This window comes from Hippocampus bargibanti, linkage group LG13, assembly GCF_051943395.1.
Source record: "Hippocampus bargibanti isolate YZ-2025 linkage group LG13, ASM5194339v1, whole genome shotgun sequence".
Lineage (NCBI taxonomy): Eukaryota > Metazoa > Chordata > Actinopteri > Syngnathiformes > Syngnathidae > Hippocampus > Hippocampus bargibanti.
In genome coordinates this window covers 22,647,458-22,663,345 of record NC_142746.1, presented here as the reverse complement: position 1 = coordinate 22,663,345, position 15,888 = coordinate 22,647,458, and the positions used below count along the sequence as shown (strand labels likewise).

The following is a 15,888-nucleotide window of genomic DNA, read 5'->3' as shown; positions in this document are numbered from 1 at the left end:
GTTGATTTTATTTATGATCCATTTGTTATTTATATTTCTCGATGTATTTTTCTTGTTTTTCTTTATTTCCATGAGTGTCAACAAGCGTTGATCGGCGGCTTCCTAATTGACTTTCTTTCTTTCTTTCTTTCTTTCTTTCTTTCTTTCTTTCTTTCTTTCTTTCTTTCTTTCTTTCTTTCTTTCTTTCTTTCTTTCTTTCTTTCTTTCTTTCTTTCTTTCTTTCTTTCTTTCTTTCTTTTTTTCTTTGTTTGTTTGTTCATGAATGAGTGAAATAAAGCGCGGCACATCAATCATCCGCCGCTCTCTCTTTTGACAGACTCTGTGAGCCGGGACGCCGACGTTGTCAAGATGGAGGACGACAGGCTGGACGTTAAGGCAACGGTGCAAGGTGCCAAACAACAACAACAACAACAACAAATAAGCTTGTGTCCTTGTTAGTCCGCTTGAACCCCGCTGGGATACCGCGTAGAGGAGCGTAAACATAAATAAATAATTATTAAACTGCAGAATTTAACTCATTCGCTGCCATTGAAATGTGTGACGCGGAGCGCCGTTCCCAAATGTGTTCGGGTTTTGGTTTTTCTTGCGGGGGTGCCGATAAAGCGCTGGTCAGACCTCTGGCAATGTCTTGGGAGCAGCATTTGTCTTTTGTCCACGTTAGCGCTTTGTTCCAACTTCAGCTGTTGTTAAAGCGCTATATCAATCAATATGGATGTATCGCATTGTATTTTGCACATCTGCCCCCATTTCAAGCTCATATAACTCCAGAGCCATATGACTTGGAAAGTAACATTTTCTTCGGAAGAAAGAAGAGAATCTAAAGTTCTTAATGCCGCATTGAATGTTTACGTAGTCCTCAAACTCAATATTCTGCGGCTCCTGCCATTTGAGCGAAAATGACAAAAACCCTGGCACTGAAGTGGACACAGTTTTTGCGCGTCGTCTGGCAGTGAATGAGTTAAAAACGGGACACTTGAGCTCAACAAATCAGATAGAATTGAAAGGTTTGTTTTGCCCCAATTCAATGTGCATCGTGCTGCTCCATGTTGCATGCCCGCATTGACCACAAGGGGGCAACATAAAACATACTTAATTCTACAAAGCCATGTGAGTCGGGCTCGTGATTTGCTCGGATCGGTCGACTGGAAGGACTTTTCAGTTATGTTAGCCCCGCCCCCCCGTAGCCTTCTCACTTCTGGGGTTCTGTCTGCACTTCTGAGAAACGCCGCGCTAGACTGCGACTTCTGTCTGAATGCAACCGCGGCGTTAAAATCCATTGATTATTTATCTCCTTGAGCATTGGATGAATGAGGAAAGAGACTGAAGGAGAAGGAGACCCCCCCCTCGGCCCCCCAGCACGAACCCTGGGCCCTTCGCGGTAGTTCCAAGACCTTTTTTTTTTTTTGTAATTGAATGCCAGTGAAGCAGGAAGAGAAGTGGCCACTAATTAACGGCTCTCTTAATTGTTCTCGTGATGAGTTTGTTTGGACATCATTTGCATAATTAACACCCAGCCATAAATCATTTAAAGAGAGAATTGTCTGTCAGACGACGAGGGCACGATGCGCTTCCTTTCTTGTGCCAGGAAGTTGAATGGCGCGGAAAACGCCTTTGAAAAAATTTGAAAAATACATTTTACAAAGATAAAAGTACAAAAGTGAATATTACAAAAATAAAAAAATACAACTACCATAATAAATAAATACATGTAAATATACAAACGTTCAATATTTGAATTGCGCATCAAACGCCTTAAAAATTATACAAATTAAAAATGTAAAAAAATTAATACATAAGTAAAATGACAAAAATTAATTTTACAACAATAAGATACACAATTTAAAATTACAAAAACAAAAAATAAATCAATTTGAGTCTACAAATGTGCAACATTGTAATCGCGGGGCAAAAAGGCATCAGACACCTTCAAAAAAAATTGAAAAATAAAAAAAACAAATTACAAAAATAAAAAAATACCCAAAATGACAAAAGTACAAAATAAATACATCCATTCAAATATACAAACGTGCAATATTTATCATACGCCTGAAGTCACTACATAAAGCACATTATTCCAGAAAATGTTTAAACATGAATTGTAATTTTTATGAGGTGGCTCAAATCAGGTGTGTGGCGCCAGGGGAGGAAAACACACGGAACGGCGTCCCTCAAGGCTCAATGTTTGATACCCGTGCCCTTTCGTGGCCAAGTCGACATCCTGGCCAGATGGGCGCCATTTGAGTGTGTGTGAATGCTTTCTGCTGGCGCGTCGGCAGCAGAAAGCATATTTGACGGTCAACCATTGTCAGGATTGGGCCAGAAAAGTGCTCAACTCATTCATCTTTTCTTTGCGTCTTTTTTTTTTTCAGAGGGACGAGTATTCCTGCAGACGGCCGGCATGTATTGAGGGATGATTGCCGACGGACGCATTTCCACTTTTCTCCATCTTTAATTTATTGCATCTATCGCCTGATGGTCACGGGGGAAAGAAAATAATTCTGATGATGTGTTTGTTTGTGTTTATTTCCTTTTTTTTTTTGTCCAGGCGCGAGGGATGACTCTAACTCATAACCCGGCTGTGTACATATCTTGTCTTTGCTTTTTTTGTTATTATAATCCCCAAAAAAGGCATGTTGTATAGTCAGTACGTGTACGGTGTATGTTATGCAGTAGGGCAGTTTGACAAGACAATACAAATACTTTTGAATATGAAAATGTGTCTTTGTTTGCCTTGCCCGTCCGTCCCCCCTCCCGCCCCCAAATTTCACACTCGGCATATTTCATGTTGACTTTTATCACATAAAAAGAAATGACAACGGGTTTTTTGGTCCAATTTTTAAAAATTGATGAATAAAAGGTCGTGTTTACGTTGTAATCCAGGGGTGTCAAACTCAAGGCCCAGGGGCCAAATACGGCCCACCTACTTATTTTTTGCCTGCACCGCAGAAGCAAATCTTTAGTGTCCAATTCCACGAATCTCTCTCCAAATGTCTTGTCAAAAGTGGAAATAAGAACACAGCGATTTTGCAAGCACCTATTTATTTATTTGATTAATTAATTTATTTGTGTATTTTATGTATTTATTTATCCAATTTATTTATTTAGTATTTAATCCCTCCATTTATTTACTCTCATTTATGTTTATTTATTTATTTACTTTTTAAATGTATCCAGGTTATTTATTTAATATTTTTATTTGTCCATTTTTTTATTTACTGATATTTTGTTTCTTTGTTTATTTGTTTTTTCATATTTTGTATTTTTATCCATCCATTTATTTACTTTTAGTTTTTGCTTGTTTATTTAACCAAGTTATTTATTCATGTAGTATTTTTTTCATCCATTTATTTAGTTATTTATTTTGTTAGTTTATTTGTTCAGCATGAAAAAAACAAAACCCGAATAAATTTGTGAATGGCAGTGAATAAGTTAATATGCAATTTACTGGACAATATTACCCAGTGTGTGTATTACTGTACTTTTTGTCCTCCTTAAATACGCAGTGTGACTCACAAATGCTTGAATGGCTGACCCATCACCTTTTTTTTGGGTGGGATGAGCACCTCAGAGTTTCGGCCGCTCAATACGAGCGCTTTAACTTGTGTTCATGGGGCACACTTCTACTGTTTCACGCTCCCTTGTCTTTCACTTACACACACACACACACACACACGCACAAAGTAATATTGTCCTGCCGAGAGATGTGTAATGGAAAAGATAAATGGTGGATGAAGCTAAGGTGACAGGCTCAAGTGTGTGTGTGTGTGTGTGTGTGTGTGTGTGTGTGTGTGTGTGTGCACCCGAGGAACACAACAGAGCAGCAAACCATCTGCTCATCTCCTCTTAATGAACAAAGCAAACAGCAGGAGTCAAGGCTGTCTCCAAATCTGCTCTCTCTTTATTGGCACACACGCACACACACATACAAACACGTCCACATCTTCGTGCCGTTTAATCTGATTACATTTGATGGAGAGCAGGGGCAAAGTAACCTTTTTGTTTTCGAGCCGACTCCGACGCCGGTGACAGAGAAGGTCTGAAAGACAATTAGCAAGCTGTTGGCGGCGTTGAAAATGTGTGAGCGGCGGCAAGCAAATGGAGCTAATGGGCAGGAAGTAACCAATGGGGAGGAACGGGGCCCGCCTGTCTAATAGTGTGGCGTTGACGATTAGACAGCTGTTGGATTTGCTGGTTAGAAGACGCAGCGAAGGCCCGCCGTCTGCCGGCTTCAGCTTCAGCTGGCTAAACAAACCAGAGCGAATCCCACTTTTCTTTCTCGTTTCAACCCAACTTGGACCTGTGTTATTTCGCTAAAATGGATGAAATAAGTCAACCAAAAGAGCCTCGCGGTCTGAATTTTGCATGTAAAAAGTTGTGTACAAACTGCTCAATGGTGGGCCTTCGGGGTCTGCAAAGCCTTCTCTGCTGGCCTAAAAATATCTCAATCACTGACTAATGTGAATTATATATTGTCCGTGACATAATTCCAACGTTGGTGTTCAGATTTCCCTTGAAGATGGCAATTATTTTCATAAACGTAAACATCCTCGTTAGTATAGTGGACAGTATCTCCGCCTGTCACGCGGAAGACCGGGGTTCGATTCCCCGACGGGGAGACTGAACTTTTAAATTCCTTTTTTGTTATAATGTTGTATTCAGCCTCGTTTAATTTGAACAATTTTAAATTATGTTTATGAAATGTGCTTCATAAAATCAGTTGTCTTGCTTTGCATTATTCCGGTTTCAAAACTAAGGAAACACTGCCCTCTGGCGACCATAAATCATGCTCGACTTTGGTCATTAATGCTTGTATCTGTTTTGGTCTAGTTGAGTTTCCGTCGTTGTCGATTTACTTCCGGGTTCCGTCCTGCTCCCCCGCCTTCGTCATTTCAGTCAGCATGGCCTCCCCCTTCAAAGCAACCTCGTTTTATTTCAGTCCAAGTTTGTTTTGAAACGTCGTCGTGTGTGTTGTCAAGTTCCTTGACGTCATGTTCACCACCACCGGTTCCCGCGGCCTGTGTGAGTATTTTGGCGTTTGAAGGCTACTCGGCTAGCTTCTTTCCGTAGATTCGTAGGGAGTTGGCATTCGATTTGCAGGCTTGCGCGACTATTTACATTTAGTTTCCAATTTCGAGCGAGCTGGGACGTCACAGGTCTAGATGGACATTTAGAAATCGCTCAATTATCAAAAAAAGTCTCTTGCATTAAAAAAAAAAAACAATCAACAATACACGAACAACCTACTAGAATGTAAAGCGGTTCAGTTCAGCCAAAACAACAACAGACGCCCCTATTATTTTTTTAACGCTAACCTCTGTGGTTAAAAAAAATTAGAACAACTTCAGATTTCATAATAATCATCTCCTTTTTAACTCATTCACTGCCACACAGATGCAAAAAATGTGTCCACTCCCGTGCCAGGGTTTTTGTCATTTTCACTCAAATTGCAGGATCCACAGAATATTGAGTTTTAGGACTAAGTAAACATTCAATGCAGCGTAAGAAACTTTAAACTCTCTTTTTTTCGTCAGAAGAATAGTTAATTCCTTAATTATGTGCGTCTGGAGTTATATACGCTTGAAAGGGGGGCAGATGTACAAAATACAATACATCATATTGATTTATATTGCGCTGAAGCTGGAACAAATCGCTCACATGGACAAAAGGAAAATGCTGCCCCCTCGTGGGAGGGAAAAACATCTGACCGGCGCTTTATTGGCACTTTCACAAGAAAATTCTAACACATTTTATTTTATAGAACCTTTGAAAACTCTCCAGGAAAGTTTACAGTCAGAACCATAAGAAGCAAAACCCGAACGCGTTTGGGAATGGCGCTCTTTGTCATATTTTCAATATGTCCCATTTGACCACATGTTTTAGTTTTTTTTTGTTTTTTTTTTTTTTTTTCCAGACAAGGCCCCCCTGTGCAAAGGGCTCCTTCTGGTGCTGAGCGGATTGACAGTGATGCTCATCCTTCTTCCACAGTACCAGCACATGTTTGAGTACAACCTCCACGCGGTCAACCATCAACTGCAGGTATTACTTGAGTCCAAGCGTGAAAAGAATTTCATAAGACAAAGTATTTTGTCTATATCGTATCATCACTTCTTCACCGGTTGCATAAGATTATTGGGGGGTATGAAGCTTGGAAAACACCTAAAATGACAAATGCGGTAGGTGTGGCGGCTGCTGTGCGGCAGGCTGGTGTGTCTGGACGCAAAAGATTCCTTCTGCGGCGGCATGCTCATCTACAACTTCAGAATTTTTGAGAGGAGGTTCGGTTCCAGGAAGTTTGCCGTGAGTACCCGTGACCATTACACTTTGGCGGCATATTTTGTTCACATTAGAGCGTTTTGAAGACCAGCTATCGTTTGATGCTCGTTTGAGGAGTTAACCTGTTTGCAGTTTGTCAAATTTAGCCGAGGTAAATGTCCAAAATGGCTGCCACAAGCCAAAATGGCCGCCTCTTGTTCAACTTTGGGCATAGTCGCCGTATATTTTTTTCCCCGTGTATCAGAGTATGATAACAAAAAAAAATAATAATACATTTCATTTACAAGCGCCTTTCAAAACTCTCAAGGTCACTTGTCGGTCACAGGAGAAGTTTTTCTGTGGGTGAGCAGCGGCGGCCGCACGCGCCAGTGTTCACTCGACCCGGAAGTAAATAAATCGAAAGCTAGACAATAGATAACCAGCTAGACAACTAGCTATATAACTAAATAATAACCAGCCCGATAGCTAGCTCGCCGGCCAGTTAGCTAATCGGTAGCAAATAGATAGCAAATGGGTAGCCACAGATAGATATACCGTAGGTCAAGGGTGTCAACCAATTGTTTTGCCACGGGCCAAATTGTGGTGTAGTTACGATTTCCTCTCGGACGGGGGTGGTGGGGGGGGGGGGGGGGGGGGGCGTTATGAATTTGGGGAAGCCATTAGAATGTTTCATCCCCTCTGCATATTACATGCTGTATCGAGCGCACACAAAAAAATAATGAATGCAGGTAACGTCCGACTTATGACCGGCTCGACGTAAAAAATAAAGACTGTTATTGCGGCTTACAGGATACAATTAGAATTTTTGCTTCCGAATTAAATGATGTAACGGGCCAGAACAGTTTGACACCTGTGCACTACGATTAATTCTCAAGAGATGATTTTGCTGACGTTGTGGTTTTGCGCGTGCGTGTCGTTGTCCAGTCCTTCCTGTTGGGGACCTGGTGCGTCTCGGCATTGCTGGACTTGCTGTTGGCTCGGGCTGTCTTTGTCCTCTTCGCCAACGAGGTGGACGACTTGCCCGCGGGACTGTGAGTAGCCTTGTAGACCGTGGCCATTCTTCAAGTTCTGCTCCATTTTAATGGTTGACTTTCACAGGCTGGCCCCGGTCTTTGCCCTTTTTGTGCCTTTCTATTGGTCCATCCCTACGGTGCCCGTCACCGAGGTGCTGGGTCTCATTAGTATCACCAACAAAACCTTGGTTTACATCGTCGGGCTGCAGGTATGATTTTATTTCATTTTTCAGCTCCCTCGACATTTTCATCACTTTCGTCGTTTGCTGGCGTGTCCTCGCCGTAGCTGTTGACGTCCAGTCCCTCCATGTGGCTCCTGGCAATCAGCGGGCTGGTAAGTCGTAGCCTCCAAAAAATTCTGGGCCACTTACTGTAAGTCAGCCATTTTCTAGATCACCACGGTCTACTACGATCTTGTCCAAAGTCCGGCCCGGGGGCCAAATGCGGCCCGGGGTTTGTTTTCATCCGGTCCGCAGCATTAAAAAAACAATCAACAAAAGAACAGTTACTTCTCTTCAGTTTTTTACCAAAAATACTGTTAAAAAGTGACGGACGGGATTATACAAATTCAATTTTCAATAAAAATGTTCCATTTTAATTTTCTATTCAAATTTTCAATGTTGATTTTCTATTTCAATTTTCCATTTCCCAAAAAAAAATCTACAGTAAAGTCTCGTTATATCGATATCGGATATATCGATAGTCCCGGTTATATCGATACTATTTCTATGCACGCACGGAGAAAATTACATGCAAACAGGGTCGGATATATCGATAGTCCCGGTTATATCGATATTTTTTCCGACTACCTTGAATATCAATATAACGAGACTTTACTGTATTTCAATTTTCAATTTAAATTGTTATGATAAATTTCAATATTTGATTTCAACGTAATTCTATTTTCTTTTTTACTATTTTGGTTTTCAATTTCAATTTTTGATTTCAAGTTTCAAATTCTATTTTCAATGGACATTTTTGGATTTCAATTTTGGATGTTAATTTTCAAATTCTATCTGATTTCAGTTTTCAAATTATATTTTCTACTTCAAAATTCAATGTCAATTTTGTATTTTAATTTTCAATGTCATTTTTTTAAAATCTATATTCAATTTAAAATGTTCAATTTCAATTCTAATTTTCTATTAGAATTTTTAATTGACATTTTGAATTTCGATTTTCAACAAGAAGACGTCAATCCGCCCGCCCGCCCGCCCGCCATCTTCCGGCGCAACACACTCTTGATTTGTGTCTTGTTTTTTCTTTGAGGTGTCGGGTGCTTTGTACCGCTCCAACGTCCTGCGGCTGCAGAATGTCATCTTTGTCCCCGATGGCCGTGCGTGTTCGCTGGCGCGCTACCTCCTGGAGCCCCTCTTCTCCTGTGAGTCCCGTGCGCCGTCCGCGGCGCTTGCGGCCGCTCTGCAAAATCCGGCTGCGTTTTTCTCGGTGTCCCTCGTAGGTTCGCACCCCAACGCTGAGGCGCCTTTGGGGATGGGGGCCACCCTGGACATTCAGAGGCAACAGCGGATGGACCGGCTGGATCAGCAGCTGCTGATGGCCCGCTTGAACCGCGCCACAGAAAACTCCACGCATCAAAACCAAGTATGGCACCGTACCTTGGCGTCGGGGGAGGGGGGGGCGGGACTAAGGCCTGTCAAAGTCATGTCAATGTCTGTGGGTGTGTGTGTTTATGTTTTTGTGTGTGGGGAGGGAAGTTGGATGGGTGTGTGTGTGTGTGTGGTTGAATGTGTAAGTGGGTGGGTGGGTTTGTGTGGGGGTGTTGTGTGGGGTGGGAGGGCATTAGATGGGTGTGTGTTTGCATGTGTCGTTGTGTGTTTGTTTTTGTGTGGGGAGGGAAGTTGGATGTATTTGTTTGTGTGTGGTTGCGTGAGTGATTGTGTTTTTGGTTTGTGTGTGGGGTTGTGTTCTGTGTGTGTCTAGGGGGTGTTTTAGGGGTGTGTGTGTGTGTGTGTGTGTGGTTCTCTCATTCAAGCAAAGTTTCAAGCAATCTCCCCCTATTTTCCTTGTTCCTCCAGTGGAGCCGTTTGTTCCCCTCCCTGAGACGCAGGAGAGCGGCGGCGGCGCAGCAGCCTCAGACGCAACCGTCGCCTCCCCTGCCGCTGTCTGACAATTCCATCGCCGAGGAGCAGGTGCCATCTTGTTGTTTTTTTGGGAGGTGTCTAAATGTGCAAGTCAAAAATCATTGCTTAGATATTTTCCTCCACAGTGGCAGCACTTCATCACTATGCCACCACAGAGCGTTTGTGATTGGATCGTGACATCTGAAATTGAAATTTAACAATCTTATGCTATATCCCGCCGCGGTATTTTCCATCCCCGCATCCATTGAGTGTTTTTTTTTTTTCCGACAGGTCGCCTTGTTAGTGGAAATGGGCTTCTCCCGGCTGGACGCCCTGGAGGCACTCCGAGCATCCAACAATGACATCAATATGGCCACCAACTTCCTCCTGCAGCACTGAAAGCCCCGAGCGTCACAAAAGTGACGAGAAGCAAACCGAAAGGCCGCTAGCCGGGAATGGAAAAACCCCGCAGTTTGGAAGAGCAAAAAAATGGCGGAAGAAGACGTAGTGTGTGTAGGTTGCGCTTTTGCAGGTAACGTGAAGGCTGCGTACGGCTCACCGGGCCTCGGAAAGAACCCGACTAGGGAGGTTTGGGGGAGTTTGCCAGTCATTTAGCCTCTGAGTCTCTATTCGACATTTTGAATGGATTTTGACTTACAACCTTTTTGACTTGTGACCGTTTGGTCAGAACGGAACATGAGTTGGATCTTACCTGTACATGAAATGAAACTTATGCAAAACATCCGATCCTCCAGGCAGATATTGTTTATACATTTTTCATCTCTCATTTTTTTTAATATACGCTTGCTCCCATGTTGTATATAAAATAATTATTTTTGTTTGTTTGTTTGTTTGTCTTTGAACAAGTCAGCCAGTGCAACAGAAATCAGGAGAGCTTTGCCAGGAAGCGTGTTGGTTTCATCTTAAAGGTTAGGTGGGTCATCTCAGGTGAGACCCCCCACACCTCCACCCCACTGAACAACAAACATTATTTTATATAACTGTACTGCATCATACTCAGAAAATATTTCATCACTCCTACCATGATGCAGTGCAATTCAAAAACCATCGCAAATTACGATTATTCAACGATATTTTTCTTCTTTCTTCCCCATTTTTGTCATCGTTTTTTCTCTTGTAAAGGCAGCTCATGTATGACATTTAATTGCAGGTGTCCCCCTAGTGAGTGTTGAGTCACTTGTTGTATTTATTTGCATACGTTCCAAAACCCACATACAAAACGAACAAATCCGAAATGTTTATTTATTATCTGGTCAATACGACACAGGCTACACGGCTTGTAAATGTTTAAAAAAATGTACTTTTCTGCCAAAATAAATAAATAAATCCGATTACTTTGGCAGTATGTGACCACACCGAGCGGCGCGCCGATGATTCGCTTGTCAGTGACAAATAATTATGTGGAATTGTAGTGTTGATGGACAATGTAACAGATCTCACTTTTTTTATGAAATAAAACGACTCCCTGATTGGACTACTTTTGCCGTGACACTTATTTTCAGAATACTTATAGTACGATTAAAAAAAAACGTGCATTTTTGGTAGCATAGTCATTATTGTTTCCTACAAGTAGTTTTAAAAGACGACTCTAAATGTAATGTATTATCATTATTATTACTGTACATAACGGCTTTAAAATATGTTTTTAACTCTCCTAATTCCTGCCATCATCTTTATCCGGGACGAGGTAAAAATAAAATGGCTGGCTTCTTCGGCCCCAAACAAACTGACGTGTTGATAATAGTGCAGTGTATTCTTTATTTGGACGCGAGATGGCGCTCTTTGACCACGAAATATCACTTTCAACTCAAGCGTCCACACGACAAACTACAAATTGAGCTTAACGCGTTCTAGTTGTCAAAGAAACTACAATTTTCGAGCTTTTTGATCAAAGACACACAATAACAATGAACCCAGTGTAAAGGCAATTTGATTTATTTCGAACACAACTCATCAAATGCTTCACACAACCGAAAGCACCACACGTACAAAAAACTCAGACTCCAAACAACTGAAGACAACGCGAAGACTACAAAAGTAGCTTATTAAATGCCAATGATACACAAAATGGCGCCGCGAAAATGGCGGCATTCACAGCGACATTTACATTTCTCGTTTCTATGTCATCTTTTTCCTTTACTGTCTTTCATAATTTTGCTGCTGTGAATTGGAAATGTCTCCCGTGTGAGACGAATTAAAGGTTATCTTATGAATACATATATGGAATATACCTCAATGAACCAATAGATGTCCTCCTAGAGTAAGCTAACGTTGCCATGTTACTGTGTGCCACTCCCATCGACTCCGGCGAGGACGTTAAGCAGACATTTCCATTCACGGATGTTTCATTTGGTCACATTTAATGGGGTGGGGGTGCTCGTGGAGGGGGGGGGGCACCATTGTTGAAAATGTGACCCTATTCCGCTTTTGTTGAACGTTTTCACGGCAGCCATTTTGACACGGGGACGGATGCATTTTTCTGCCTCTGTTCAATTTAAGGGTCCCACAGTTCATGTTAAGCATTTCAGACCAATTTCTCTCGGACCAATATTAAAATGTGTTCAATTGTAAACAAATAAGTGATGCCTATCCGAACCCAAATCCGAGGATATGATGCTGGATTTTGAGTCCATAACAGCCCAAATGGTTCTTTTTACCCATAGGACACGACGAGGTCCACACTTTCCCGAAACGTTTGGAAATGTGGACTCGTCAGACCACAGAACATGAATTCAAAGAAGGCCAAGCTCTTCTCTAAAATGAAATACCGCCTTTAATTTCAGATTTGGATGTTAACCGAGGTGACATAAAACATGGATGCCTGGAAGCCTTAGACTATGTACGTGCGAGTCAAGGTTTCAAAGGTTAAGTCGTCATTCCAGAAGGAGGTAAGTGAGTCACGGCGTTGATGTTTTTGTCACTCAATTTAGTACCTTGAACGTGTTGTTAGAAAATGCTACTCCGGCTTGCGTTAATTGTATCCGACTGTACATTTCTGTCTCAATCTGAGCAGCTACAGAGGCCCAGACGACGACGACGACCCCGCCGCTCTCGTCCCTGGTTGCCGGCTCTGTTGCCATGGTGAGCGTGCGCCATGGCAACGCCGTATGCCCGAGTACGTCCGTCCTCACTCTGTGTCTGTGATGCTTTTGTACGACCGGCGGCGATTGGCGGACGAGGCCCACGCTCTGAGGTTTGAATTGAGCAGAATGGCAAACAATGTCACATGTGTTCTCTCGCCTAATATGAAGTCGGAATGACATAATATCGGAATGCAAAATTCCTCCCACAGTTATGCTAATGTTCCGAACGAGTGGCTACATATGTCGGAATGTGGCCGTCGCTGCGTGCCTTCAGGTCGTGTGCATGTTTGAGGTTTGGTGTAATTAGAACTCGGCTCCATTCGCTTGGGCAATTGCGTCTATAATACTACGCTCAACTAGGTTTTTTTTGGTCTTCATCAAAGTTTTCTGGTACTCTAATCGTTTTTTTTCTTCTTTTCAATCTCATCGGCAGTCTGTGCCCGAAGCTGCCACGGGAAAACAAAACCGCAGAGAGGCTAAAAACTTGTCTGTAGACCAGCACAACCATGGTATGTCTGTATGGGTGTGTGTGTTTATCAATATGACTATTTAATATATTTTTATAAATATTTAGACATATGTGTATTTCATGGATTTTTAAAAATATGTAGATGTAAAAAAAAATATATACACCAATATATGTTGAAAAACAAATTATATATATATGTATATATATATATGTGTATATATGGGTATATGTGTGTGTGTGTGTATATATGTGTGTGTGTGTGTGTTTATAGATATGTATATTTCATATATTTTACAAATATTTATGAATATGTATATATACAAATATATAAATATACACACACATTTAGAAAAAAAATGTGTTTTTGTGTTTATAAATATGTATTTGTATTAAAAAATATAAATGTATATTAACAAAAAACATGACAATATATATGAAAATATATTTAGAAATAATAATAATAATAAATAAATATATATTTATATATACACAATAAACTGAATAAATTGAGTGTCGGGGGTGTTAATAATAATGTATATTTAATATTTTATTATACATATTTATAAATATGTACATTAAAAAATAATATATATATATACAAATATATTTTGAAAAAAAACATATAAATCTGCATGTTTAATATTTATATTTTATTTCATTAAAATAATAAATATGTATATTACCCAAAAAAAATATATGTGCAAAAATAATATTTGATACATTGAGTGGGCGGGGGGGCTGTACATCAGTTGCGCGTCACCTGAAGAAATGTTGCATCCCTCACGTTGCAAAACACAAGGACGTCCTTCTTTTTTTTTAGTGGGTGCCGATTCACAACGGTCAGAAACCCGCCAGCTCTGGCTGCTCGTCTCCATGGCGACGAGGGTGGGAAAAGCCAGTGATGATGTTGCTGGGAGAGAAGCGCTCCAGCGTGTCATCCGCGTGTCATCCGCGTGTCTGCATGCGTGCACCCTATGTAACAAGGAGGCAACTCGCCAGAGAGAACGACGGAGCGCTCGCTCGGTTGTCCGTGGCAACGCTTGACCAGATTATTCCTGTCCAGAGATGATTCCATTCTTCTGACGTTGAACACTTTGAATGTTCTTTTTTTTTCACGGTCACATGACATCTTGGCATCACATCACATTTGTTGGGCTCACGTTTCTGCCTCATTTTTTTTTTCTAGTTATTCACTAGACATTCCAAAAACATGCCTCTTCAATAAGGTTCAATATTTGCATATGTTCATGTCCCGGTGTAAATTTTTTATGGCATTTCGCGAATTTTACTGAGTGCCGTAAATGGAACCATTTTTTTCATGCACTTGTGCATTTCTGCCCCATAGCGATTGCCACTGGCCAGCATTCCTCCCAGCCGTGACCTGACCAGCTATGCCAGACCAAGATCCAGAGCAACTTTCAAGCAACAACCTACTTGATTCCATGTTAACAGGTAAGCAGAGCTGCATTGCGTTTGTGACGGCTGTTTGCGTCAAGTTTAAATGGCCGCTTTGGTCAGTGATTTCTTTTCCACGGTTTTGGCCATATCAGGCCATTTTCGTCTCCACCCAGGTTGTCATGGTAACAAAAAGCTGGTGGATGATTTTTTTTTACTGGTTACATTTATTTATTTATCTATTTATACATTTCTGTAATTTTTTTCCAGTTTTTTTAATTTATTTATTTCTCTATGTATTTATTTGTTTATCAATTCATATATTTCTGTATTTTTTCCAGTTTTTTATTTATCCATTTATCAATTTCTGTATTTATTCCTGTTTTATGATTTATTAATCAATGTCTGTATTTATATTTGTGTATTTATTTTTTCCTGCTTTTATTATTTATTTATTTCTCAGTGTATATTTATTTTTAGCCGATCATCAATCGCATCGTCACTCATATTTGGGCGTCTACTTTTCAGCTTGACATTTTCACATGTTGAAAAGAAAAGATTTTTTTTTTGGGACACTAATTTGTAAGCAAGCCTGGTCATGATTCTGCCTGCGCACGCTTCAGCTTGTCGAGTCCAAATGCCAGTTTGGGTGTTTCACTGCGAGCTTCCCCACTCTCTTTTTTTGGGGGGAAGGGGGGGTTGTCCCTTTACTTTGAAATGGCAATATGAAGAAATAAAAAGTCACAATGCATATTCACACGTCCAAGATTAAAACGCTCCTCCATCAACCGTGCTTTCTCCTTAAATAGCGCCATTATGGTTCTCCTGCATGGTGAAAATAGGCCGAGTCCGTGTGTTTAATGGCTCCCTGGGATATTGGCATGGAGGTAAAACTTTGCCCTCCTCCGCTTCTTTATCGGTGATGGCTTGCACCTGTCTAGACTTGACCCGGTTGCAGAACAAAAGTAAGTCTCCGTTGGAATAAGTCTTTTCAATGCTCGACCAAATAACACAAAATGGCATCGAGTTCCCTCCACCCCCATCCGAACGCACGCACAGACACATCTCACGACATGACATTTGACTTCAAACGCCGGGAGTGGTTGATTTTCGCGAGGTTTCGGTGCCTCGCCGGAGGGCACTCGGGCAATTTTCGGAGAGCGCCGCCTCATTCTTCAACATTAGCTGAAAATCTCTGAGCCCAAGCCGCGGCCCTTTTAGTCAAGAAAATGGCGTCGATAACAAGCAGCCCAGGCCTTCATTTGGAGCGCGTCCCTGAACTCCAACGCACGCCGTCGAATGATGGAACAAGATGAGGGACGCCGTTGACCGAGCGGGCCGCCGTGCGACCTCGGCGTCAAGGTTGTCCGGCGCCATTGATTGCGCAATCGCTCACCCATTCATAAATGCCTTTTGCGAAAGGTGATTCGGCGCCTCTGATGAATCGCGTCGTTGATTTCTCGATGGCAACATGAAGGTGTTAAAAAGAAATCAAATGTTTTGGATTAAAAACCAAAACGATCTGATGAAACGTGTTGTTCATTTTGATGTTT

The 15,888-nt window shown here is 41.4% G+C and overlaps 3 protein-coding genes and 1 non-coding gene across 7 annotated transcripts in view; all 4 read left to right on the top strand.

Moving 5' to 3' along the window:
- Window positions 1-3,223, top strand: part of dachc (dachshund c) — a 37,581-nt gene extending 34,358 nt beyond the window's left edge. For 2 of the 3 annotated variants that reach the window (XM_089012768.1, XM_089012771.1), the window contains 2 exons: window positions 317-388; window positions 2,370-3,223. In XM_089012768.1, coding sequence (XP_088868894.1) covers window positions 317-388; window positions 2,370-2,407 — 110 coding nt within the window. In that variant the 3' untranslated portion in view covers window positions 2,408-3,223. The remainder of the gene's footprint in view (window positions 1-316; window positions 389-2,369) is intronic. The other variant, XM_089012769.1, reaches the window with a different exon arrangement.
- Window positions 3,224-4,544: 1,321 nt separating this feature from the next.
- trnad-guc (transfer RNA aspartic acid (anticodon GUC)) lies at window positions 4,545-4,616 on the top strand. The gene has a single exon. It is a non-coding gene; the product is annotated as a tRNA-Asp (tRNA).
- A 254-nt stretch (window positions 4,617-4,870) lies between these two features.
- Window positions 4,871-10,029, top strand: ubac2 (UBA domain containing 2). Of its 2 annotated transcripts, XM_089012797.1 has the most exons (10): window positions 4,871-5,019; window positions 5,912-6,036; window positions 6,178-6,297; window positions 7,198-7,304; window positions 7,372-7,495; window positions 7,573-7,620; window positions 8,556-8,667; window positions 8,746-8,888; window positions 9,323-9,436; window positions 9,659-10,029. In XM_089012797.1, the coding sequence occupies exons 1-10, from the start codon at window positions 4,989-4,991 to the stop codon at window positions 9,764-9,766; spliced, it is 1,032 nt and encodes a 343-aa protein (XP_088868923.1). In that variant the 5' UTR covers window positions 4,871-4,988; the 3' UTR covers window positions 9,767-10,029. The 2 variants fall into 2 exon arrangements, with proteins under 2 accessions (XP_088868923.1, XP_088868922.1); XM_089012796.1 differs by having other exon boundaries at window positions 8,556-8,888.
- Window positions 10,030-12,178: 2,149 nt separating this feature from the next.
- The window catches only part of LOC148889753 (ankyrin-3-like), a 73,893-nt gene continuing 70,183 nt past the window's right edge, over window positions 12,179-15,888 (top strand). Inside the window, exons 1-4 of the mRNA XM_089012723.1 lie at window positions 12,179-12,276; window positions 12,402-12,581; window positions 12,905-12,980; window positions 14,286-14,392. The gene's annotated coding sequence lies outside the window, so the exon portion shown is untranslated. The remainder of the gene's footprint in view (window positions 12,277-12,401; window positions 12,582-12,904; window positions 12,981-14,285; window positions 14,393-15,888) is intronic.

Bases quoted from the DNA above. Each gene is read 5' to 3' on its own strand.
- ubac2 (XM_089012796.1), top strand. From the start codon at position 4,989: ATGTTCACCACCACCGGTTCCCGCGGCCTGT. The intron at 5,020-5,911 runs GTGAGTATTTTG...TTTTTTTTCCAG, and splicing joins CACCGGTTCCCGCGGCCTGT to ACAAGGCCCCCCTGTGCAAA. The intron at 7,305-7,371 runs GTGAGTAGCCTT...TGACTTTCACAG, and splicing joins GACGACTTGCCCGCGGGACT to GCTGGCCCCGGTCTTTGCCC.